The sequence below is a fragment of the Hyaena hyaena genome, unplaced genomic scaffold (assembly GCF_003009895.1).
Source record: "Hyaena hyaena isolate Hyena2069 unplaced genomic scaffold, ASM300989v1 scaffold_53, whole genome shotgun sequence".
Lineage (NCBI taxonomy): Eukaryota > Metazoa > Chordata > Mammalia > Carnivora > Hyaenidae > Hyaena > Hyaena hyaena.
The window spans coordinates 3,190,133-3,217,026 of record NW_024080686.1 but is presented as its reverse complement, the minus strand read 5'-3'; the positions used below and the strand labels follow the sequence as shown (position 1 = coordinate 3,217,026).

Below are 26,894 nucleotides of genomic sequence, written 5' to 3'. Positions count from 1 at the left end.
GCAACCCTGTGCAGCGCTCAAAACCAACACCATTGCCACATTTCTGATGCGGAACCCACGTCGGCCAGAGCAGATGCAGATGCTCGGAGTCCACACTCTCCTGGGCTTCGTCCTGCTCACCTCGCTGCATGAAACCAGCATAAATGGGTGAGGCCCGGTTAAAGAAAATAGGCCATGAGGCTTTAGAAAACCAGACGGCAATCATTTAGACCTAAATGTCACGTCATAACCCATGTGGACTGAGTACACAGTGCTGCATAGACGATCACAGATTGTAAATAAAATCGGAATTACAGAGAGGGCCTTCCAGAGCCGGGGGGGCCCAATCCCTGAGACCAAGCTTCTAAGGACACTGACTCATTAGAGGGAGTGAGCTCCCCAGCAACGCTGTTATCACCAAAGAGTCTCAACCACCCTGTGGCAAAAAGGTTGTGGAGGGAATTTAAGAATTTGGCGGGGCTCTGACTTGATGCTTCTGTGCCCTGGTCTATAGCAACAGCAGGAAATCAAGTCTTCAAGCAAGAAACCAAGGGTGGGTGGGGGAAGGGGATTGTTTGGGTTGGTTGGTTTGTTTTCTGTCCCATCACAAAAACATTCCACAGGTGCAGATTGCCTCTGCAATAGCTCGACCACCCCGACCACCCTGGGACTGAGGGGAAAGAGCTAAAATGTAAAAACAAGAAGAATTGGGAATGAGAATTGTTCTCTCCCAGGAACCTAAAGTCCATGAAGGCAAAGCCCTAAACAAAACTCACTGCAGACAGAGTTTAAGGAACAGGCTCCTTAGACATTTCTTGTCCAGAAACAGGCCTTGAAAACACGAAGGAGAAGAGTCTGGAAACCAGGGGCGCGTGAGTGGCTCAACCGGTTGAGCGTTCGATTCCTGATTTTGGCTCAGGTCAGGATCTCCCATGGTTCCTATGATCGAGCCCAAGGAGCACGGAGCCTGCTTGGGGTTCTCTCTCTCCCTCCCGGCCCCTCTCTTGCTCGCATTCTCTCTCTGTCCCTCTCTCTGTGTCTCTCTAAAATTAAAAAAAAAAAATAGGAACTGCACAAAATATAGGATCAGATGGTCAGATGTGATTGTCTTCCTCCAAAATTTGAGAGCTCTGTGCATGGGAGGAGGTATGAACACCACGTCTCTGATGGAACCTCACCACTTGTCGTGAGCATGAACGAGATGATAACTTAGAAAAGCCCTCTGCTTGGGAGCCTGGGTGGCTCAGTCAGTTGCGCCTCTGACTTCAGCTCAGGTCATGATCTCACGGTTCATGGGTTCGAGCCCCGCGTCCGGCTCTGTGCTGACAGCTCAGAGCCTGGAGCCTGCTTCAGATTCTGTGTCTCCTTCTCTCTGACCCTCCCCTGCTCATGCTGTCTGTCTCTCTCGGAAATAAATAAAAACATGAAAAAAAAATTTTTTTAAAGAAAAGAAAACATTAAAAAAAGAAAGAAAGAAAGAAACATGACTCCTTGTCACCACCTCTCTGAGAAAGGCACCAGACCTGTCAGACTCCATGGTTGGGTATTTTCACAAGAACTCACACCGTCTTCTGCTACCCTATCTCAGGGTCTCCTGGGAGGGAAACTCTAGACCTTCCGCACGGACCTCAAGGACTAAAAGGTCAAAACACCCTCCTTTATGTTGGAAGACTGGCGTTTTCAGCCGCAGAAAGAGTCATCATCTCCTGGACCGAGGCTGCCACGGAGCCCTGTGGGTGCACACAGGCAAACTCGCACTGCCGTGGCACATGCTGGAGAAGCCCCTTGGGATCCGGCTTTGCGGTACATCCGCCGCGAGCTTCAAGACTGGGAACCGACCCAGCGCCAGCCTGGGGGGAAGCCTCGGCTCCCGCTCCTGTTAGCAGCGGCAGGATGCAGCCGGATACAGGGCTGCTGCTCTCAAGGGCCAACAGACACTGACCAATTTAATCAGGTCCCAGCCTGCCCGCTACTTTGGTTAAAGGAGCACAGCTGAGAGGCTTCTAAATACTCCGAGCTTACTGGCAACACCAGGCAAAAAAGGTTCGGCAGTGAACCAGCGTCCATTGTCACCTACCATGAAAGCTGGTACACTGTCCAGACGGTGATAACAACAGAGTTTAAACTATTTATCCCTTTATCATCATGGTGCAAAGGACAGAGTCTGTCCATCTCGCAGAGAAGGAAACTGAACTTTGGCGTTTATGGGTGTAAGTTGCTCAGGGTCCCGACGCAGGGAAGGGGCGGAAGCAGCATTCGAATCCGGGATGAGTCTGTATCCAACTTTGTGACAACGCTGCCTACCTCCCGAAACCCTGAACAGTCGTATCTATGTACAGGAAGCACACACAACTTTGGCGGACACACACAGGAAGCAGTAAGGCGCAGTAAATGCAAAGATACCCGCTTCTCCAACGGTGAGGCCCACGCCACCCACCAGAGTCCGTTCTGGAAGATGGACTGCCTCCTCCTAAGCTGCTGTCTGGTTTGGAGACCGGTTTTCTGCTCCACAGATACGCCTGTGCTTTGCCCGGCGGTCCAGGAGCGGCAGGCCAGCCTCCCCCTCTGCTGTGTCCCGGGGAAGGGGTGGCGGGGGGGGTGGGGGTGGGCACAATGGTGAAGCGGGAGCCCAGAAAGGGGCTCCTTCCATCTGAGTTAAAGAAGAAAAAGGGTGAGATTTCACTGGTCAAGTCTGAATACTCATAGATAAAATCCCCCCCTCCTCTTATATCCTGATCTACCTTAAATGTCAGAAAGGGGTCTCTGAGCACAGGTGAGTGACTAACCCCCCGCCCACACACACACACACACAGGGATCATGCCTCCCACCACACAGATGCTTGCCCTGTATCTGGCTCTGGGTTTGACACCAGGTAAGATTAATCCGCGTCCTTGAGAAGCTGGAAGTCTTTTTTTTTTTTTTAAGTTTGTTCTCTGAATGTGAGCATACGTGTGAGCATGGGAGGGGCAGAGAAAGAGAGTCCCAAGCAGGCTCCACGCTGTCCGCACCACAGGGCTCGAACCCGCAAACGGTGAGATGCTGACCTGAGCAGAAACCAAGAGTCGGACGCTTAACCGACTGAGCCACCCAGGCGCCCCGAGAAGCTGGAAGTCTTAGATCTTAACTGGCTCAGTTATTAACCACTGAATAGCGATGCCCATTTATAACTTTCCTGAAAAGTGCAGAATTTGCCTTGGAGAGTGAGCTCCCTGTCAGTAGGAGTATTTAAGTCATGTGGTTTTTAGTTAGGATCGTGGTTCCTCAAAGATACAATCAGATCTGCTTCCCGGGGGCTCTCCCCACAGGTCCTCGAAGCCGGAGATGTGTCGTTTTTCCCTGTCCTGGGGGTCCTGAGGCCATGAGAGGGCAGCTGTCACCACGCCCAGCACCTGACATGCGAGGAAGGTGGCATCAGCTCCCCAGCGGGTCTCGGAGGGGAGTCAGGGGCCTCCACTCACCGCCCGGGCCGTTCTCCGAGCACATTCTGTCCCCGTGTCTGGGATCCAAATCTGGCCGGCTCTTTGTGAAAACACCAACATGTGGCACAACTGGGGTTGCCCAAGAATCACATTCCCCCCGGAGGTTAGGAGGGAAGGGCCGGTTTTCGGCCCGAGCATTAAAAAAAGAAAAAAGAAAAAAGAAGGCAATTTCTAAGAAATCCTAAAAATGGTCTCGTGACTCAGAAGACTTGCAAGAAAATGAAATTGGCTTATAAACAGCGTATCTTCTTCTTGTGATTTCTATTAACCACACTGCAGTCTTTTTTCGGAGCGTGGTGACTGGGTAGGTAGTCAGCAGGAGTGATAAGTTACACATAAATGACAAGAAGGAAGGTGTGACTTCGTGGCAGCAGAGAGGCAGAGAAAAGAACTCCGGCCCGAGAAAGTCGAGATGGGCATGTTTCGCCCCTTCCCGGACACACAGGCGACACTCGGCACGGCCAACCTCCTCCCTCCATGCCGGGTCTGGACCGAGGAAGACCTTGAGCGGCGTCTCCACTCTGCGTGGGGACATGGCACCGAGAGTCAAGTCCCTGAATCAGAGTCAAGTTCTGTGTTTGTCCACACCGATGAAAGTCGAATCCGGGCCCCCACTGGCGGCCCGTCCTCCTTCGGCAAGCACGCCCCTCCACGATGAAAAAATGCGCCAGAAAAGCTGGAGACACTTCTAAAAAGCTTGCAAGTCAGACTGCTACCTGCGGACAAACGTGGTGATGGCCTGAGCATCCCCCCCCAGGGGCCTTTCTGATTGAAGCAGGTGGATGACACGGAGCTGGGAACTCATCAGGGCTCAGCTCCAGCACCAGAGGAGGGGAGAGCGGCTCCCAGTCCCGCAGGAAGGAGGGAGTGGCGGAGGTGTGCCGAGAGTGTCTGGGTTGGGGGGGGGGGGGGCGCTAGTGCCCTGCAAGAAACAGAGCAAAGGCCTGGAGATTCTTCTCCTCCTTCGATGCCCCCCACCACGGCGGGAGCGCCCCACCCTGGGGCTACTCTGGACAATTCCCGGCACAGGAGTCCATGGGCATCAGTCCACCCATCTCACGCGGCTTCACGAGAGCAGCCGTGCTAACACGTGGTCTGTGTGAGGGGAACGCAGGTCTGGGAGCTTCTTGCCCAGTTATTACATCAGGAAGATCGGCTTTTCACCCACAATCTTTCTGTGGACCTCACACCTTTGCCAAGAAGTTACTCTCTTGCAACTTCTCCCCAGATGCAAAACCCTGGCCATACTGTTCATGACCGCCCATCTCTAGAATCTTAATGTCCGTTTAAGGGGGCCTCACGCTAACTAACCATATAGAAAAAAAATGGACAAAACACGGACGGGATTCCCAGAGAAAGAAGTCCGTTTGGTCAATGACACATCAGAAGATGCTCAACCCCATTCATGATTTAAGATATGCAAAGGAGGCCTTTCAGATGGTCTAAATTTCAAGCATTTCGTAAAAACCCAGGGTGGATGAGAAGCAGGGAAAACCAAGTCATCACCCCTGCTAGTGGGTATGTGGCCCCATCTATTATTTTGTGCACATATTTCCAGGCCACCCTATTTCTGGAAGGTCCATGTATAAGACAGTCATGGCCGCGTAAAAGTTAGAAACAGTGTAAAAATCTCTAGGACTCTGGTTAAACAAACCATGGATCAGAAGATCATAAGACTGCTACACACACACACACACACACACACACACACAGGCAGAGGTAGCTCCACTAAATACTAACATAAAAAGGTATAAACTGAGTAAAAGAGTACCAAAATATAACATGAATCTATTTTTTAAGAATTACATTTATACATATTCTGAGATGCACAAAAAAAAAAATTCTGGGGTCGCCTGGGTGGCTCAGTCCGTTAAGCATCCAACTTTGGCTTGGGTCATGGTCTCACAGTCTGTGAGTTCGAGCCCCTGAGCAGGACTCTATGCTGACAGCTCAGAGCCTGGAGCTGCTTCAGATTCTGTGTCTCCGTCGCTCTCTGCCCCTCCCCCGCTCACTCTTTGTCTCTGTCTCTCAAGATAAAATAAAGACATAAAAAAACTTTTTTTTAAAAGTCCTGGACTGATTTACACACCAAATAAGGTTCACGGGCTCACCTCTGGGTGGTGTTTTCTTAAATGCGTATGTATTACTTTAACGTTAATTCTTAAGGACTTCAGAGAACTGGGCAAGGGATGGAAAAGCCTGGTCCACTCAATGTCAGGGTCTCCCAGTCAGTGAACCTCCTGAGACAAGAGGGAGTGGGGGGTGCGGGGCGTCCTGCTTTGGTCAGAAAGCTCAGAGGGTGACCACTCAGCTCCTCCTCCAGAGCCGGGATTTTGCAACGCTTGGATCTTATAATCCCATGTGACAAGTGTTCTCGGGTCCCTGCCAAGGAGCACAAAAGGCCGGGACAGTCGGGGATGGGGACAGCTAAACTACAGGGCAGTCAATGTGCGGGGCCACAGTGCCAGGTTTACACCTTGATCCTCTGGCTCTTAACCATTCGACTCACCAACCAAGCCCAGGGCTCGCAGCCCCCTCCTTACACACCTGCATACGCCCTCTGTCTACATCTGTGCCTTGGTCAAAAAGAATGCTCTGCCTTTGTGACTTCTATTCCCATGTGACCCTCCCCCACACTCCACCCCAGCAGTTCATCAGGGCTAAATATCACCTATTGTTCAAGCGCAGGGTCTACAGCTTGGGGGTGTAGATGGGGGTTGGATAGGATACAGGCTTCCTGGAGGTAGGTGGTTGGTGGCCAATCCCAGCTCTGCCTCTCACTAACCTGTGCCCGGGAGCCAATTACTAACCTCTGCCGGCCTCAGTTTCGTATCTAAAAAATGGGATTCACATTGTCCGCCTCACAGGATTAATGGTACACGTGAAGTACTTTTCAAAGCGCATACACCACATGAAAGCCCGGTGCTAATCCTGTGGCCACAAAGGATTCCCGGGCTCTGGATTAAACTTAAACTGCACCTTCTCAAAAAGATGGGGGCAAAGGATGTTACAGATTAAAATTAATACAGAAATATTAGAAGGGTATTGCTCTAGGGTAGTAATACAGTTCTGTTTGTCCAAAACTCTGAGCACAAAGGCGGCCTCAGGACTGGACAGCATCCTGTGATGGTGCGGAATTCACTGGTAAGAATCATTTGCACAAGCAGTTGCCAAGGAGGACGTCTCCTTGGATGGTTGTGCCCCGTTATCCCGTGACTTTTACTGCCCGCGTCCTGTCTTTTGTAAACCAAAGGGTGTGCCTAGGGAGACCGGTGAGGGCAGACAAAGATTTCACCAAAATGAGAAAGTACACGTAACCAAGGAGACAGAGAGGGACCTTTGGGAACAAGGCACACGGCGTAAATGTGCTCACGGCGTCCCAGAAGCAGCCAGCAAACAGGTGTGTTTCGAGCACGGGCTCTGTGAGCAACGCCGAGTACATCACACTCAGGAGCAAACAGCTGACACAGCGCCACGACCGTTCTAACAGCCTGTTGCTGTTTTCCAGAAAGCCCCAGCGCTCAGGACCGGCAAACGGTTCTAAAGTCGTTGAAAGAGTCACAAAACTTGGTGGGTGGGTTGAGAGGTGGGGCCTTGATCGCGGCAAGAAAAGCTCCCCGCTCCTCTCCAGACAGAGCTGAGCTGCTCACTTCCTCCCCACCTCTCTGCAGGGCAGCTGACACCACAGCTACCCCGGGGGCCAGGAGGAAGCCAGTGCGATGGTGCAGCCCCTCCCCCCAGCCACACCCACCCGGACCCACACCCACACCCATCTTCCCTCTCTCCACTGGACCACACAAACACACACACTCACACACACACACACCCCACAGCTAACACAAGTTCCCCAAAACAATATCTTCTTTTCTGTTCTACTTCATTTTTCTTAAATGTCTGTGGACCAACTGAACTGATTTTTATGACCAATGTGTCACACTCCGCACTGTGACACATACTGGTCTAAGCCCAGACCCAGAGCTCTGGGGAGGCAGAGAAACTCTTTTCCCCACACTCCAGCAGCACACAGCCCAGCCCCAGCCCGTGCTCACTTCTCATTGGTTGAATAAAAGGTGGGGAGAGGGGAGAAGGGAGAGGGAAGAGGAAGAGGTGCACAGGGAAGTGCTGAGGACGCAGGAAGGAGGGGGGCCGGGCCAAGTGCACATCAGGAGGCAAAGGCGCCCTTCAGGGCTCTGGTGGTCTCCTCGTCAAGGGGCCTGGGCCCTGGGGCCCCCTGCACTGGATCCGCTGCCGGGTGCGAACACAGATGCCGGGTCCCTCACTCACCAGACCTGTCCAGTCACAGCTTAGAAAGCTCCCATTTCACGGGATGAGCACTGGGTGTTATAGGGAAACCAACTTGACAATAAACTATGAAAGAAGAAAAAAAAGAAAGAAAGCAAGCTCCATTTCAGAAAAGGCCAGCAAATGGGCCCTTGAAGGCTTCCATAAATTAAGAATTAAGTTAGGTTGGGGCGCCTGGGCGGCTCAGTGGGTTAAGCATCCAACTTAGGCTCAAGTCATGATCTCACAGTTCGTGAGTTCGAGCCCCACACAGGGCTCTGTACTGACTGCACAGAGCCTGGAATCTGCTTTGGAGTCTGTGTCTCCCTCTCTCTCTGCCCCTCCACTACTCGCTCGCTCACTCGCTCACTCTCAAAAATAAACAAACATTTAAAAAAAAAAAAGAATTAAGTTAGGCTTTGCCCGAATTTCTTCACAAATTCCGCTCTGATTTTAAGCGAGTGGGCCTCCCCCATAACAAACTGGGCCAGAGTTCCAGAACACTGCAGAACAGGACTTCAGCCTTCCCGGGCGGCTCGCCCCAGTGCTGAGCGGGCCGCGTATCCACCTCGCCCTCGTGAGCTCCTCAGCAGCTCCAAGCTCCTCTGCCGGGGTCACGCTGAAGGAGCTAAGGTCTCAAGAGGTCACGGCACTTGCCTCAGTGTCTCAGATGGATTGCCGCCTTCTCCGTGTTTCTCAAAAGTGTTCCAAAAGTGGCCCCAGCGCATGCAACCCCCGGCCCCTCTCCCCAGGTCTCCCCTGTAAGAAGCTCTCTACGACCCTCCCCCATCGCCATCTGAATGCCTGCCCAGATCAGTCTGTCCCCAGTAGGTTCCTGAGACCTTGAACCCAGAAGACAGCGGACCCAGAAGCTGCCTCACAATAGGAGAGGGGTGGCAGAGGGGATGGGGGGGTCCCATAGTGACGCTTTGTAGCCCAGAGGCCAGCATCGGGCACAACTGTCTCAACCCTATAAACAGCCCTCCTCACAGGCACCCTGTGCTCCTCCCTTAAAACATCGCTCTCTGGGGCACCTGGGTGGCTTAGTCGGGACTTTCGCTTAGGTCATGATCTCGCAGTTCATGGGTTCGAGCCCCGCGTCGGGCTCTGTGCTGACTGCTAGCTCAGAGCCTGGAGCCTGTTTCAGAGTCTGTGTCTCCCTCTCTCTCTGACCCTCCCTTGCTCACGCTGTCTCTCTCCTAGAAATAAATAAAACATTAAAAAATAAAAATAAAAATAAAAAAAACAAACATCACTCTCTGACCCTGTGTTCCTCCCTTAAAACAACGCTCTCTGCAGTCACCGACCCCCCGCTGGTATATCTCGGGTAATTTGTCCACTAATCTCATGAATAGGTATGATTACCTGTACACTCCATGGATGAGGAAACCAAGGCTCAGAGAATTTACGTCTTTGGGAGCCCAAGTAACTCCAAAGCCAAGTTCTCTGCCCCAGCGCCCCGCCCACCCCCGATGGCCTCTCTGAAATATCTTTCCATCTCCTGCCTTCATCTTCCCTCTGGTCCAAGGATTGGGCCCACAGGCCTTCCTCCGGCCAGGCCGGGCTGGCCATCCCCATCTCAAGCCAGTAGGACTCTCCTCAGCCATTCCTGAGGTCCCCCGGGGACACAGAGACCATTCAGCCGCGCCCCCAACCCCCCCCACCCGTGAACCCTCAAGCTCTCTCCCACACAACTACTTCCAGCAGGTTGTGGCTTGTAGCAAGCCCTCTTCCACAGAGATGAGATTTTGATAAAGGAGACATGAGACACAGAACATACTTGCACGCCCCACCCCCCCCCACCCCCGCCCCGCGAGCTCAGCCAGAGCCAAGTCCAGAGCCCAGGCCTCCAGACCCACGAAGTTCAGGCTTCAGGGCTCCCCAACACCACGCAGCCCTACAAACGCACAGGAATAAAACCTCCAAAACACACATCCCTATGCAAAAAAAATAAATAAATAAAATGCCTGATAGGACACAGATGTTGACAAATAGGAAGAATGATCAAAATACAGAACTGTGAAACAAAGAGATCTTCCCACATTCCTGGGGTTAAAAAAAAATAGTATGTGTGTTTAACTTGTCAATTATTATCCATTCCTCAATCACTTACTTTTATTCCTAAGACCCAAATTATAGAACAAAAGATAAACTGTAACTGTCACATTCATCATGCCATTTCTCTGATACAAAAATAAAAAAATAAATTAAAAAAAAAAAAAAGACTTTTACAAGCTTATCTTTTCCAGAATACTCCTACTATCCTGGGGAAACGATCGGGTTCTAAAAACTCTCCGAGTGAATCTGTTGTTTGAGCTCCAAGTTTCCTGTTTGGCGGTGGGACACTGGGTTGACATCCTTCTCCAGCGACTACTCTGCACATAAATTATGTGCCGCTTACCTCCGCTCCGGCGCTATGGCACTTTGAGTTCGGTCCAAGCCACTACTCTGCATCCTCCGTGTTCCCGGCCTTCCCCCAAAATAAAATTATTTGCAGGGACAGGGGATGGAGCCGCCGGGCCCAGCAGCCACCGGGCTGCAGGAAAGATGCACAGAGGCCCGGCCGAGGAGGAACCAAACTGTAACCCGAGAACCAGATTCCAACCCCGTTCAACCTGCCGCCGAGCAGCTGTGTGACCTTGGGCACGCAGGTCAACTTCCCTGAGCCGGTTTCCTCAACGGCGGGGCAAGAATCCTAAGCCCCAGGGGACATTTTCAGAAAAGTTCCGGGCGCACGGCAGGGGCTGCCCGCTACGCGGATGGGACCCACCCGTCCCGGCTCTAGCGAGGGCTCGCCGTCCCGGGGTCCCGCGGCCGCCCCTGGGTTCCGCCGGGCCGGTCAAGGTCAGCCCTGCGGGCGCCCCGAAAGGGAAGGCCTGAGGGATGCTCGCGAGGCCGCCGGGCGCGTTCCTCCGCCTCCCTCCCGAACCGCGTCCCCCGAGAGGCCCGCGGGGCCCGGGCACGGCCCTCCGGCGCCGGGTCCCCTCCGTCCCCCGGCCGTCGCCGCGCGCTCGCCGTCCCCCGGGCCCCGCCCCGCCGGGCCGCGCCGAGCCTGCGGCCCCTCCCGGGAGCGGCCCGAGCTTCTCCGGGGCGCGGCCCGGGGCTGGGCGAGCGGCGGGCGGCGCGGAGGCGAACACTCACCGGGCCGCCCCGCGCGCGTGGCCTCCTTTGTATGCAAACACTCCGTCCGCCGCGCGCTCGCTGTCACCGCGGACGGCCCGCGGCGGCGGGGGCGGGGCGGGGGGCGGGGCGAGGGGCGGGGGCGGGGCGAGCGGGGCCGCGCCGGGGCAGTCGCGACGCGCGAGCCGCCCGGCAGCTTTCAGCGCCCCTCTGGCCTCAGGGATCCGAGCCTCCTCCCTCGGGAGAAGGGGAAGAAGGCCCGGATCCGCGAGCCTCTCCTTCACCGCCCACCTTAGCTTTCCTGTGGGCAGGGCAGTTTAGGCCACGTTTCTGATTATTCTCCCCAAAGCCACGCTCCTATATTTAATTCACCAGGCTAGGCTGACATTTCCCCCAAAGCCTCAGAATTCAGGGGGCCTCGCAGCATCAGCTCCGAAAAGCCCCACGGCCTGGTGGGCTGCCATCTGGGTCCTCCTCTTCAAGAGCCGTGGGACCTGGGCAAGTCCCCTCCCTGTTCTGACCCAGAGCCTTAGTTTCTACAACCATATCGCGGCAGTCGGCCTTACTGACCATATTGCAATTTACGCTTAGCTTTTCAACAAAAGTTCACCTTCCTTCTCTCTCCGAATGACCCAGCACCCGTGCTGCATCCATTCATTAAGCAGACCTGTCAGGCTCTGTCCCAAACACTGAGAAATGTTGCTCAGAATGAGAGACCGGAACTTCCATTCTCCAACAAGGAGGTGAGGCAAGGAACAAATAATGAAAAGAGAAATAATCCGGTAGCAAGAAGAGGTAGATCAGATGACCACAGGCTGTGTCACTTGAACAGAAATCCTAAACGGCAAGAAACACCGGAGTCCTATGAAGATATGGAGGCAGAGCTTTCTAGAGGGCAGAAAACAGCTAGTGCAAAGGGCCCGAGGCAGCCCTCTGTGAGAGGCCGGAGTCGTGGAGTAGCTAAAGGGATAGCAGAGACCAAACATTTAGGATCTTGTCAGCCAACAAAGAAGTTTAGATATTCCAAGAAGGGGGTTAATCCTGTGAATTATATGATCTAATGTACATTTTTTAAAACCACTTCTCTGCTATGGAAAATGGAGCATTGGGGGCCAGAGTAGAAGCAGGCACATCACTACAGGAAACCAGAGGAGATGATGTGGCTCAGACTGATGTGAGGGGTGGTTGTGAGAAGTGGAAAGACTTCAAATGTGTTCGGGAGGTAAAACTCATGGATCGGCCGATGTACGGGTGGGGTAGTGAGTCAAGGGTGAAATCCCCGTTTGGGTCTTGAACAACTGAGGGATGAAAAACTTCTGCTTTTCACCAAGATGCAGAAGGAAAAAGCAACAGCAGGCTTGGAAGGAAATTCAGAAGTGCACTTTGGCCACTCGAAGTTTGAGATGCTTTTCAGCCATCCCAGAGGCGGCGTCGGGAAGGCATCACTGCGGAAGTCAGGCTGGCCCTAGATAGAAGAAGGGGGTCATGTGCCCCGGGAGCTTTACCCAGGTGATCTGTGTCCTTCCAGCTGGCCACCTGTGGATACATTCGTGCTGGCCTTGGGGAGGGGGGCTCCCATCTAGGCAGCCTGCCCCCAGGAAAGCGGGTGACCGCTTCCCATTGGCATTTGGGGGGAAGGGGTTACAAAGGGAATCATCAATTACAGATGAGATCCTTCCAGAGGGACGTGCCTCAGAGACCAGAGCTGAGAGTGCACCTGTGCGGCAGGCAGACCCCCAGGAGGAAGCGTTCAGTGCACTCCCCACCCTCCCAGGGGGCGTCTGGCCTTGGGGTCCAGAAGCAAGGCTACTTGGAAAGGCTTTCTGGAAGGGAAGTCCAACTTCAAGCCACTTAAGGGAAGACATTGCTTAAAATAAATCTTGAATTATTAGAAATGTGGAGGCTAGAGATCTAAAAACATAAGAAAATTCAGTCCAAAGCACTGATTCTACGAACGATGACCTTGGAGCAGAATGGGGTTGGGGGTCACGTCACCCCAAGTCACCCCAAGTGAGGCATGGCGTTTCCCCTGCTGGCCCCACTACTGCCACAACACCTACACGGGCCAAATGCCTAAGTGGGGAGTTTTTCCAGACAAGCCTCCACAAGAGAAGATTACATTTCACGGTTCACTTTCTGATCCTGCGTGTCTGGAGCCCCCCTGGGAGGGCCCTTGCTGTGCTGTCAGCTACCGGGCTGGTGACCCAGCTGTGACTCAGCCAGGAGAGCTGAGGTGATCCCCTCGGCCAATCCCAGCACCTACCGCCTTTGGCCTAACTCGGAAGATGAGAAGGAACCACGGGGATGAGTAAACTTGCCCCAGCCTCCTGCGGTGGCTGCTGCGGTGGCGGGAAGAAGAAGGGCTGAGTGATGCCAGGGCAAAGCAGCACACACACATCCTTGATTCTAAAGACTCAGTTTCACAATCAGGAAGATGGGAAGCAGATCCACCTTGAGGGTGGAAAAGCCCATCCTGTAAAACTCAAAGCACACTTGCCGACCACCGGAAAGATTCTTAAATTCTGAAACCCCCAGAGTGAAGGAGTGGCGACGCCCTGAGGGGTGTGTTCCACACTCGCCAGCGCCCCTCTGTGATCCAGAGAGAGCACCCAGCTCGCGCTCAGCTCCAGGACTCAGCAGGCTGCTGGGCTCCCTCCTAGACAGGACGGGCAGAGAGAACCAGAGGAGGAGCACAAAGTCCTCAAACGCCGCAGTCTTTCCGAGCGCTCTGCGCGAGGAGACTGACCACAGCAGCCCTGTTCTAGCTGGAAACCGCCCCGTTTTCAGCCAGTGATAATAACTGGATTCTCCCGGGAATTCTGAAGTTGGCCAGAGTTGTTACCCACCCAATGGAAAGGGCTCCACACGGGGGCGGGGGGCGCGGAGGGGTGAACGCCCCTCTTCACGGGACCCCAGGAAACATTGTCACTAGGTGTACAGATGACTGGTCTCCTGACCGTGCTGAGGAGTGACGTCATTCCCAGTTCGCTCTGTGAATGCCCAGGGCAGGGAAGATACTAAAGAAAGAACAATGCATTTCCCCCCCCCCAGAGGGCTGCACTTTGTCTCTGGCAGGGGTGACTTGGACTCTCAGGGAGCGGATCTCCCCAGGATCCACGGCCAGCCCTAGCCTGGGGGTCCCTGACGAGGTAGGGGACGTCCTGGGCTTTCCCTTGTGGGGGCCTCAAGAATCAGGAGGGAATCATGAACTACCCAGTGCCACCTCATCCCCTTAGAGGGCAGGGGACAGAGACCAGTGGGTCCCCTGGGGGCAGGTGGGCGGGCTGATCAAAGCAAGTTTCCTGGGGGGAGAAGCAGACACTAGGCCCCGGGTCCCACAAGGAGAGGAGGAAGAGGAGGGTGGACCAGGAGAGCAGCCCCAGCCCCAACCCGGAGTGAGGGTCACAGATTAGGGCTGAGGCACCCAAGAGAGCAAAAGAAGTCCCAGGGAGATAACGGGGAGAGGCTGACAGTTAGCCACGCCAAGTTCACCGTAACCGGTCCAGGAGCCAGGGAGCATCGTCGTGCATCCTCCCTGGACAGGCGCTGAGCAGTTGAGGACACTCAGGACCCAGGCAGAGGGGGCGCAGCGGCAAGGCAAGGAAAACCTGGGGCTTGGGGCAGAGGGAGATGGCGCTCACACGGGGGGCGGGGGGGGGGGCCCTCTGGTGCCAGCCAGCTCCGCCCGCACCAACTCCCTCTGCAGCAGCCACGCCCACCCTCACTGGGTCACCCACCTGGGCTTCCCTTCAATGCCCCCAGGCAGGCCCTGTGTGGAGTCCCGGGGGGGGGGGGGGCGGGGGGGCAGGCCAGATGTGGCCTCGGTCCTCAGTGTGCGCACGGTTTGGGATAATGGTCCCAGCCAACCGCATGAGTACACGTGAAAAACTGTCACCACGCTCAGGGCTGCCAGGAACTGAGGGACCGTACGTCGCCACGGGGTCTGACCTGCTCGAGCCCCGAGGACGAGGCTTCAGCTGACCTTGGTGACCTGAGCGGGCCCTCGCGTGGGCCACTGTAGGCCACCTGCATGGAGGAGCAGAACTGTGGGCGTGGGAGCCAGGTGAGCAGGACAGGCTGGCCTGCGCAGGGGTGAAGGAAGCTCCCGACTGGCTTCCCTGCATTGGGCAAGGAGACCACAGCAAGTCCCGTGACTGCCCTGGGAGAGCTCCCAGCCTGTGTCCCCTGAGATCAAGAGGGGCTGGGACATCCCTTCCCCTCCAGCCAAATGGGGAAGATGCCTAAGGGGCCGGGCCAGGGCAAGAAAGCCATGTCTGCAGGGACGAGGACCTTGTCCCCTCTTCCCAGTCCACTCGAGGCCTGCAAGACCCAGGTCTTTGTTGCTAAAAAGAAAGCCACCGGCCCCAGACGGAGCCCCTTTGCCCCAGGACGGCAAAGCAAGAGGAGTGGACATTGAAGCCAATAAATCTGGAATTTTCTGGCCAGCACCAAAGAGGTGATCTGTCAGGCAGACCCAATCCATCCCCTAAAGGAAGATGCGGTAATCCACCTACTAAGGGCTCCCTGTGTCCTTCCCCCAAGGGAGGGTGACCTTGCCTGAAATGATCCTTTCTTTTCTTTTGCTAATTTCTTGCCCAACTCCCCTTCCGTTAAATTTTTTTTTAATGTTTTATTTATTTCTAGGAGAGAGAGACAGCGTGAGCAGGGGAGGGTCAGAGAGAGAGGGAATCACAGACTCCGAAATAGGCTCCAGGCTCTGAGCTGGCAGTCAGCACAAACTCCCCTTCCATTAAAACCACATACTTTGTGTAGCCTTGGAACTCCCCTCTCTACCTGCTGGACGGGAATGGCTGAATGAAGCCAATTAGATCTTCAAACGTACTCAGTTGAATTTGGGGTTTTTGAACTCTACAAAGTAGCCCTCCCACCCCCGGAAGTTGTGTCCTGCAGCGTCAACTCCAGATCAGTACGTCTGAGCTGACGTTTAGAGACCTTGTCCTTCCCGGCTCTTCGCCAGCCTCTGCCCGTCGCAGGATAGATCGTCACGCTGTTTGGGACGGCCTGAGCACTTGTCAGTCAGAATGGACACCAGGCCCAGCTGGATTGTGGAGGCGAGGAGGGGAAGGGAGGGGGCAGATGAGCAGCAAGTATAAAACAAGGCCACTCAGGGAACTGGGGACAATGACCAGTCATCAGTATTGCTACGTCTACCATTGTAGCCACTGGCGAGGTCATATTAGTGTATACGAAGCGAATCTACCCTAGAAGAAAACATATTTGGAGTTCAACTGAGAAACACGTTTGCTGTGGACTGAACATTCACCTCCCCCTCCCACAAATTTTTGTGTTGAAGCCCTAATTCCCCGTGCGATGGCATTTGGAGACGGGGAGGTAGTTGGGCTTCGGTGAAGTCCTGAAGGTAGAGCCCTTCCAGAATCCTGCAGAGAAGACCCTATGTAGCCAGTTGCTGGCGAGGTCACGGCCAACCTCAGCGTAATTGCTCACCACTGGGCTCTTCGGTGCACAGAACATTGCTACCACTTAAGATAAAATCTATGATGCTAAGTGATCAGTTCTAAACAAACAATTAGGAAAGCAGAAAAGGACTGGACAGATGATAACATCTGTCAACACGCAGAATTCAAATGCTGCTCGCCTATAGTGGCCCACAATGACACCTGCTTGCTGCCTGGGGCCCAATACAACCTCTTTCATTGTTGACCTAGAACCTGGGGTTGTTTGAGGAAGGTCGCTGTCTACACTCTGACGATTTCAAGTCATCAGTCTCCCCATCCCTTGTCCGTAGAATAAACAAAGTCCTGCTAGCATTGGAGATTCTAACCCACAGCTGATGCTCTGAAGCAGGGTTTCCCACAAAACCTTGTCACGTGTTAGCATCACCTGGGAAACTATTAAATTTCTCAATGCCCTGGGGTGCCTGGGGGGCTCAGTCAGTCAAGTGACTCTTGATTTCAACTCGGGTCATGATCCCCAGGTCCTGGGATTGAGCCCCACACCGGGCTTGCAATTCTCTTTCCCTCTCTCGCCTCTCTCTCTCTTTCTCTCTCAAAATAAATAAGCTTGAAAGAAACTTTTTTGGGGGCATCTGGGTGGCTTAGTCGGTTAAGCATCCGACTTTCGCTTAGGTCATGATCTCGCGGTTCGTGGGTTCGAGCCCCGCGTCGGGCTCTGTGCTGACTGCCAGCTCAGAGCCTGGAGCCTATTTCAGACTCTGTGTCTCCCTCTCTCTCTGACCCTCCCCTGCTCACACTGTGTCTCTCTCTCTCTCTCTCCTAGAAATAAATAAAAATATTAAAAAAAAAAAAGAAACTTTTTTCTGTAAACCCTCTTGATGCCCAGACTACAGTCCACATCCATTAACCACAGTTTCTGACGGTAGGTCCCAGCATGGGTATACTGCAAAGCCCCCATGAGGTTCCAGGGTCCAATCACTTGTAAGAACTCATATTCTAAGAATCTGCTTCCCTTCATCCCCTCTCCTGGCCACTGCCAGGCTCCCTCAAAGCCCATCCTCCCCTCTCCTAGCCCCCCAGGCCAAGGGCCCCCATATCACTTACATTTCCTCTAATTGTCTAGACAGCGGAACCCATACGAGCCAGCCCAAGCAAAGTGAGTGTGTGTGTGTGTGTGTGTGTACATGTGTGAATGCAAGATGACATATTCAAAGGAGCCGCAGATCCAGGACATGGGCCCTGAACTATGGCAGCTTTCTCTCGTTCTCACTCCCTTCCCAGTGGGTTAGCTCTGCCCCCTCCCTCCCGCTTCCTCTGCTGCTCGCCCCCCACCCCAGCTTCTCGTCCCTCATCTGTCCAGTCCCCACAGCTCGTCGTGTGCCTCTCCCCTTCACACACCTGTCCCTTTCAGATCCCCTGCCCCCAACATTCTGAGAGAAAAATCCTAGCAACCCAGGTCTCCGTCTCAACCTGCAGGACACAAGTCTTAGGTCGCTGACGTCTTGGGGATGGCCACCTTCAGGCACGTGCCCCTCCCTGGTCGGGGGCTTCCCAGTTCTGCTCGCTTCCCCTTTTCCTTCACCTGGTGGCCCTAACACGGAGCGAAACATTGTAAGACACAGAGCCATGAGCCCGGCAGTGCGCCTTCCCTCCAGGCCTTCTTCAATCTGCTATCACAGCTATCACAGGCTCACGCGAGCAAGAAGAGGAGCGAGGCGCGATGGAAAAGCAGAGAAGGCAGCGTCCACCTGGGAGCCGATAGGGGGCGCCCGGGGCAGTTTCCCACCTGGGCTCTGACTGCTTCACCTCTTGCTTGCTATTTATTTGATCTAAGAGAAGGCACATCTGACCTCTCTGACCCTCAGTTTCCTTTTCTACTAAACTAGGGCCAAAAATACCTAGTTCTCGAGGCTGTTCGGGGGAATAAATGATCTAATGCACTTAGTGTAATGTCTGATACAATATACGTGGTCCGCTCTGTGAGTTTCGCGGTAATAACAATGATCATTTCTCTCATTTTTGCTTACGACGAGCGCTCAGGAGCCTGCTAGCAAACACAGTATCAGCTTTGGGCCTTCGGGATGGGGAAGACTTTTGTGCAGGAGTCATGTCAGGCTGCCGGAGCCCACACGGGAAGGCGTGCGGGGGGTGCTGAGCTCTGAGTGTCATGTGCTGCAAATGCGGGGTCGCCCCCTCCCAGTTTGAATGTGAGAAGAAACTCGTATTCCTGTTCTCTTTTCCCCAGTGTCCAGCAAGTGCTGGGCCCAGAGGGGGACCTCCAAGGGCGTGCCGAGTGCCTGCTGAACTGATCGGCCGGGTTCAGTGAGCATAGGAAGGAATCACTCAAGAAAGCGAAAGTCAGTTTCCTGGATTAGCTCACATGTTCCTGGACTCAGAATTTAGCTGAACTACATTCTCCTTTCACCCAAAGCAGAACATTCAAATCACACATAAAACAGCATGCACCTGCAAGGAATATCAAAGATGACAGAGCAGTATTCCCTTCCTTCAGCATCCACGGGAACACTTCCTCAGTAGCTTCCCAGCCTCTCTCGCCGGCCCTCATCCCTCCCAAGTTGTGTGAGAGGCACTGTCCAATCGCGGCTCGAATGCTCCTCTCTGGCACAAGGGTCAATTTGAATCAAGAAAATAAATGCAGTCTTCCCTGGTGCACCAAGGGAGAATCATTTCCTTTCCTCCCTTTCCTTCGAGCACTAACTATACAGCACTTATTATCAATTCCTTCTCTGCCCCTTTGAGATGTAAGTAAATCTCCTTAAAAAGGAAATAAGGCTCTGAGCACCATGCAACTCAGAAATGTGTTGAGTCTCTCCCAGGGCTCAAGGGAGGGGGAGCACCTGACTTTGGCAGGTGATGTGCCTCGCTGCAGGGTGCAGACCTAGCTCCGATCACAAAGGATGCCAGAAGTTTCATTCTGCCTTTGGGTAGAGGCAGCGAGCTAACAAGATGGCCGCCCCATTGCCAGGGAAGCTGGGACCAAGCATGGGTGACAAACGGTGCTGTCAATCCTCCTGCTTGACAACCACTTGTCATTTCATGTGAGAACATCGTGCAGCGCGTTGTATTGGCCTGACTGTATACAGGGATGAGATTTCTTCCTGTCACTATACGGGGGTGAGAGTTCTTCCCGTCACTGTAATCTCTTCGCCAGCCGCCTGTGAGATGCATCCTGTTCTGGTTTGATGCTTGTTCAATAAACTTTTTCTTTCCTCTTCTCCCTTCGTGGAGAGGTTTTCTACACTAGGAGGAGATTCGGTTTTTAACAACACATCCCCCAACACCGGCCCAGGTGTCCTCAGAACACAGGCCTACCCTGACCTTCCCTTCCTGAGCCGGGACAGGAAGCTGACAGTATGGAGTAGCTAACGTTAATTCAAGAGGGTGCAGTGCCCATCTGACTACGGTCACAGGTCTAGATGTGATTACGATCTTCCATCCCCCATCCAGTGAATTCTCTCTCAAAGGTACTAGCTAGGAGTCCAAAGGATCCATAGATAGAAAGCACAAAGCCATGAACTTGTTGTGGTAAAAAATTAAATCTTCATTTCACTGACTTCGAACTCAAATGTAGTAGTATCTCCTTGCATTAAGAATGTCTGCAACAAACGCAGTAGTGTTAATAGTGCCTGTGACCAACACCTGGGAAAAACTCACAGATATCTTCATGCCACCTCAGAGTGGTTGCAGATACTGCAAAATATTATATACACTCATTCCCACTCCAAAAGTATGGTCGCTAGTGGATCTGCTGCTCCGGGACAGGAGACCTGAGGAAGTCGGGCGTCTGAGACCCAGAGACAGGCTGCCAGCCTCCATGGAGGTTGAGTCAAAACTACAGGGACTCTACCCCCACCACCCGACACCATGAGGCCAACATGAACCACGGGGCAGCAAGAAGAGCCGGCGAGAGAAAACATAACACGCCAAGGAACCTTCTCTGAAGTTCAGCACAAAGGGAAGTTCTAACGCTGAGGCTCAAGCACGTATCTCTGATAAACCTACCCCCTAAAACACAGTGTTCCAACGGAACTAGGCGGGGTGGGGAGCTGAGCATAAGCAGCGCAGCAGCGCACACCTCCACACCGGAGGCCCACCAGGAGGCGGAGTGGGTCCCTCTCTGGAGATAAAAACAAAACTTGTCTAAGTTTGTACAGTTCTGCCAAGATGCCCAGCTTTCAAGAAAAAAATAATGAGGCAAGTGAAAAGGTAAGGAAAACAACAATAACATGCTCCTAAGAGACAGAAAGAGCCAGACACGGGTGCAACATAGATGTTGGAACTATCTGATGTGGAGTTTTTTTTCTAAAATGAATTAATAGGTGAAGCTCTGTAATGCATAAGGTCAACGGGATGCAGGATCAGATGAGTAATTTCACTAGAGAGATGGAAACTGTAAGAACCCAATGGAAATGCTAGAAATGAAAAAATACTGTAATGAAGATGAAGAACAGGGCGTGAGAGCTTGGGTCGACATCAGGTCTAATCTTCATCTAATGGAATTGCAGGAGAAGAGAGGGAGAGAGCAGGGCAGAAGAAATATTTAAAGAAGTAATGGCCTAGAGCAGCCCCTCTGGAAACAGTGTGGAGGTTCCTCAGGAAACTAACAACAGAACTCCCCTATGACCCAGCAATAGCACTGCTAGGAATTTACCCAAGGGATACAGGAGTGCTGATGCATAGGGGCACATGCACCCCAATGTTCATAGCAGCACTCTCAACAATAGCCAAATCATGGAAAGAGCCTCAGTGTCCATCAACTGACAAATGATTCAAGAAGATGTGGTTAATCTATACCATGGAATACTCCATGGCAATGAGAAAGAATGAAATCTGGCCATGTGTAGCAACGTGGATGGACCTTGAGGGTGTTATGCTGAGCGAAATAAGTCAAGCAGAGAAGGACAGATACCATATGTTTGCACGTATAGGAGGATTAGGAGGAACTTAACAGAGGACCATGGGGGAGAAGAAGGGGGGGGATAGTTGGGGAGAGGGAGGGAGGCAAACCATGAGAGACTCTTGAATGCTGAGAACAAACTGAGGGCTGATGGGGGTGGGGGAGAGGGAAAGGGGGGGATGGGCATGGAGGAGGGCATTTGTGGGGATGAGCACTGGGTGTTATATGGAAACCAACTTGACAATAAATTATTAAAAAAAATAAAAATAAAGCATTGTGAAATAAAGAAAAAAAAAAAAAGAAGTAATGGCCTAGAATTTTCCAGATTGGTGACAGACAGCACACCACAGATCCAAGATCCTCAAAGGACACCAAGCACGCAAGCAAGAGAAGTATCAGCACTAATACACCCATACGCACATACACACATGCATGTGCACAGGAATGTCATACTTGAACTAGTGAAAATAAAAGCAAAGAGAAAATCTCAAAGACAGCCAGAGTAAAGAAAAATTACGCAGAGGAACAAGGTAACAGTTATGGCAGACTTCTCATCGGAAACCACGGAAGAGAGCGAGTAAATACCGTAGACGTTGCGAGTCACCTAGTCTCCGCTGCAACTAAATTCTGCCCTTATAGCACGAAAGCAGTCATGGGCAATATATAAACAAGAGGGAATGATTTTGTCCAATAAAACCTTATTTATAACAACAGGAGGTGGGCCAGATAGAGCCCAGGTGACATTGCGTATCAGCCCTCGGTCTAACGCAAACTCGGTAGCAATGCTCGGTGTGCTGACGTGGTAGTAAAAGCACAGAGTACAGGAGGGAACACTTGAGGACATTCTGCTGCAAGATCCCTGCCCTACATACGAAGTGCTATCGTATCATTTTAAGGTGAAGCGCAATCAAAGATGAAAATTATAAGCATTTCAGAAATCACTAAAAACAGTTAAAAGATACAGTAAATAACAAGTCAATAACAAGATAACATGGAATCACAAAGTCATGTTCAATGAACATAACTGAAGGCAGAAAAGGGAGTGGGGGACAAAGAACAGAGGGCACAACAGAAAACAGCTAGTAAGATGGTGGGTTTAAATCCAGCCACCTCAAAATCACATTATATATACCAGTTGAGGGGCACCTGGGTGGCTCAGTCTGTTAAGCATCTGACTCTTGATTTCAGCTCCGGCTATGATCTTGCAGTGGTGGGATCGCATCAGGCTCCACGTTGATGGCATAGAGCCTGCTTGGGATTCTCTCTCTCTCTCTTTCTCTCTCTCTCTCTCTCTCTCTCTCCCCCTCCCTCTCTCTCTCACTCCCCCACTCGAGCTCTATCTCTCTCAAAATAAACACTTAAAAAGAAAAGAAAGAAATATATGTATATATATATACATACCAGTTAAAAGATAAAATTGTCAAATTAGATACAACAGCACAACCTAGCTACTGTCTACAAGAAATCCAGCAAACAGGGAGGGTACATGACTGTACGCATTGGTCACTACCCTCCGAACTGTCCAATGCAAAGAATACCGCTCTAGGTAAATTTCAAACCTCAAACAGGATATAAGAGTGAAGACAGAATGCAGACGATGACCAGCTGTATTACCAGCAGTATGTGTTTCGATTGGATACCCGAAGGCTAACAACGAAAAGAACTGGATGCCAACAGTGTCCTCCAGTTGATAAATACATTCCTCACAGGGGCATGGATTAACAATTCTGAAACCGCTATATCTGGATATCAGGGTTGAAAATGTAAGTAAATTAAATTGTAGATAAGAGGGGGGAGGTTTCTTGCTGTTGGAGGAAGATGTTATGGTAAAGGGAGGAAATGCTACAGTGTATCTTGTGCTCTGAATTGGAGTCAGATCTAAACCGTTTGTTAGTTGATGGATGGATGGATGGGTGGATGGATGGTTGGTTGGATGGATGGATGGATGGATGGATGGATGGATGGATGGTTGGTTGCATGGATGGATGGATAGATGTATTGATGCATGGACGGATGGATGGATAGATGATAGATAGATCGATCTCTCAACATACATATATTTAAAGATGCGTTACTCTACATGCATATATTTTTATCTCTTTCCACTGAGAGGGACTAGAAACAGCGGCCCTCCTGTAGCAATAAACACATACACACACATCTTGGTTTTTAAACACTGTTCTCCCCAGGGTGCCTCAGTGGCTCAGTTGATTAAACATCCAACTTTGGCTCAGGTCATGACCTCATGGTTTGTGAGTTCGAGCCCCACGTCAGGCTCTGCGCTAACAGCTCAGAGCCTGGAGCCTGTTTCAGATCTTGTATCTCCCTCTCTCTCTGCCCCTTCCCCTGCTCGTACTCTGTTTCTCTCTCTCTCTGTTTCTCTCTCTCTCTCTCTCTCTCCCTCTCTCTCTCTCTCAAAAATAGATAAACATTAGGGGCGCCTGGGTGGCTCAGTCAGTTAAGCATCTGACTTCGGCTCAGGTCATGATCTCACGGTTCGTGGGTTCGAGCCCCGCTCTGGGCTCTGTGCTGACAGCTCAGAGCCTAGAGCCTATTTCAGAGTCTGTGTCTCCCTCTCTCTCTGATCCTCCCCTGCTCACGCTGTCTCTCTTTCACTCTCTCTGTCTCTCTTTCACTCTCTCTCTCTCTAAGAAATAAATAAAACATTTAAAAAAAATTTTAAAAATAGGTAAACATTTAAAAAGTTAAAAAAAAAATACCGTTTTTCTAATCAAAGAAATTAGGGTTCATTGGAGAACTGATTCCAGGGACTGAGCAGGGGAAGTAGCAGAAGCTCCTGGAAGGTCTTGTGGGGCCACAAAGTAATGCAGTTTTGAAAGAAAGAAAGAAAGAAAGAAAGAAAGAAAGAAAGAAAGAAAGAAAGAAAGAAAGGAAGGAAGGAAGGAAGGAAGGAAGGAAGGAAGGAAGGAAGGAAGGAAGGAAGGAAGGAAGGAAGGAAGGAAGGAAGGAAGGAAGGAAGGAAGAAGGAAAGAAGGAAAGAAAGAAAAAGAAAAGGAAAGAAAAAGAAAAAAGATGGGCAAGTGTGTGAGAAGAGTACAGGAACCGACCTGAAAGACCCCCCCCCACCATGACTGAAGTTGGACTTTGTTCCACAAAATAACATTATTAGATTACAACCCAAATAACTCAAAAAAGTTTACAAAATATAAGTAATAACCGAATAAAGACGTGAATGATAAAGCAACTTCTTTTAACTTCCTGAAAGAATTCCAGTTAATAAGTTCAGAAAAACAGAGGAGTGGGAAAATCACCATTATGAAACCACAGGAATAAGTGCCACGGGCGGGGCACCCCAGTGGAAGCTAAGGTTGGTGTGTAAAGGCCAAAGTGGGAAGAGAAGGTCGCCAAGGTTTCAAAACACTTAGTAATCACATAGGGAGGTCAGAGTGCAAAGTTCCAGCCTGCACTGCGTCAACCAGGCCGTGGAGGTGAACATCTCGGCGATGTGTGTGACACCACGCACCCCCCACCCGGTGAGACGCGCTGGGGTGGCACGTAAGCTCTGTTACCTTTTTCTCAATAACATGCCAGCTTCGACATGATCATGGAAAAACATTAGACAAATCCAAATCGAGGGACCTTCTAACAAAGCAACTGATGCAAACTCTTCGAAAGAGTTTGAGCTTGGGAAAGAACGGGGCCTGAGGATTTGTCACAGACTGCTGGAGACCAAGGGGATGTGACGCCTCAATGTCACTGAGGGGCCTAGATTCGATCCTGGAACAGAAAAGGCAATTGGTAGAAAAACTGGTGAAATCTGAATAAATTCTGCGGCTTTGTTTTTAAAAAATGGATCGCTAGTTCGACATTGCCATGTGTTTTTAATATAAAATGATTAGTAAAGACCCAAAGGCCCAAGGAGTCTGGGAGAAAGAGTTAGGGAAACTTGGAGAACTCCCTCAAAATACATTTCGTGTCAGATGCCGGTACATACATCTGAATGGCATTTCCTCTGCATTTCCCATGTTAATAAGATAAAATATTAGAAAAATCATTTTTTTAATATTTTATTTATTTCTAGGAGAGAGAGAGAGAGAGAGAGACAGTGTGAGCAGGGGAGGGTCAGAGAGAGAGGGAGTCACAGACTGAAACAGGCTCCAGGCTCTGAGCTGGAAGTCAGCACAGAGGCTGACGCGGGGCTTGAACCCACGAACCNCTAGGAGAGAGAGAGAGTGTGTGAGCAGGGGAGGGTCAGAGAGAGAGGGAGTCACAGACTGAAACAGGCTCCAGGCTCTGAGCTGGAAGTCAGCACAGAGGCTGACGCGGGGCTTGAACCCACGAACCGTGAGATCATGACCTAAGCGAAAGTTGGACGCTTAACCAACTAAGCCACCCAGGCACCCCTGAAAAATCATTTTTATATGTTAGAATTTTATAATATGGTCATGGTTTATTAGTCTTAAAAAGACTCCATGAAGGACCGCCTGGGTGGTTCAGTCAGTTAAGCATCCGACTTTGGCTCAGGTCATGATCTCGTGGTCCCTGAGTTCAAGCCCCACATCAGGCTCTGTGCTGACAGCTCAGAGCCTGGGACCTGCTTCGGATTCTGTGCCTCCCTCTCTTTCGGCCCCTCCACCACTTGCACTGTGTCTCTCTCTCCCTCTCTCTCTCTCAAAAATAAATAAACATTAAAAAAAAGAATTAAGTTAGTCTTTGCCCAAATTTTTTCACAAATTCCGTTCTGACTTTCAGTGAGTGGGCTTCCCCCATAATAAACTGGGCCAGAGTTCAAGAACATGTAGAATGTGACCTCAGCCTGCTTCGGATTCTGTGTCTCCCTCTCTCTGCCCCTCCCCTGCTCGATCTCTGTCTCTCTCTCTCTCTCTCTCTCAAAAAGAAATAAACATTTTTAAAAAATTGTTTTTTTAAAAGGACTCCATGAGAAGGCATTTACAGACTTGTATAAAAGACCAGAGAAAACCAACTAGCAGAAGGTAGAGTCAAAATGCCAGGGTTTTTTTTGCTATAGGCTTTAGTGTCCCTGAATGTCAGCCCCTGGTTCCATTCGCCAGTGTGTTCTGTGCCTGAAAGGCCAGCATGGGGGAGATTTTGACACACAAGACAGAGAAGCAATTCAAACCTTACTGTGCTCACCCCTCCCTCCCTGCCATTTACCGTAGCTGCTGGAAAAAAGCCTTCTCTTTTGTAGGACATATTGGCAGGATCTCATTCACCGTCGTTAACCTCGCATGAAGGTCCCTGCTCATGGGAGCTTTGGCCTGCTGGTCGACCTTCCTAGTTCTCCAGGTGCCTAGTTCTCAGCTGGCTTGGCCTCCACTTACTGGCCTCCGTTAGAATAGGCATGGCTGGTTCCTCACTGGTCTTGCCCTTCTCTCTCCTCCTTCCTCATCTTGCCCCTGAACTCTCCTCCCTCCTATTTTCTCTTCTTCTTCATCATCCTTTCATTTTCAGGGGCTCTAGGAAAAGCCCATTGTTGGGTGGCCCCATTGTGATGACGCCACTAGAGCTATGACGTCAGTGCTTGGTGGTGGCCGGAGGAGGAGAGGGATAAGACAGGTGAATGAAGACTAAGTAAGGCTGCTGCATAGGGCAGGCTTGAGCCCAGTACTGGATTCAGAGCAGAGCCTGGTCCACAGTGGGGTGGATAGGAAGCTGGGAGCACAACATAACCAAACTTTTTGAATCAGATTTTACAGATT

The 26,894-nt window shown here is 51.5% G+C and overlaps 1 protein-coding gene across 4 annotated transcripts in view; it reads right to left on the bottom strand.

Moving 5' to 3' along the window:
* Nucleotides 1–26,600, bottom strand: part of LPIN1 (lipin 1) — an 83,450-nt gene extending 56,850 nt beyond the window's left edge. For all 4 annotated transcript variants that reach the window (XR_005528265.1, XM_039231030.1, XM_039231031.1 and 1 more), the window contains exon 1: nucleotides 26,350–26,600. Coding sequence is in view for 3 of the 4 variants with exons in the window: in XM_039231030.1 (XP_039086961.1) it covers nucleotides 26,350–26,388 (39 nt within the window). In the remaining variant the exon portion in view is untranslated. The remainder of the gene's footprint in view (nucleotides 1–26,349) is intronic.
* Nucleotides 26,601–26,894: the final 294 nt, after the last annotated feature.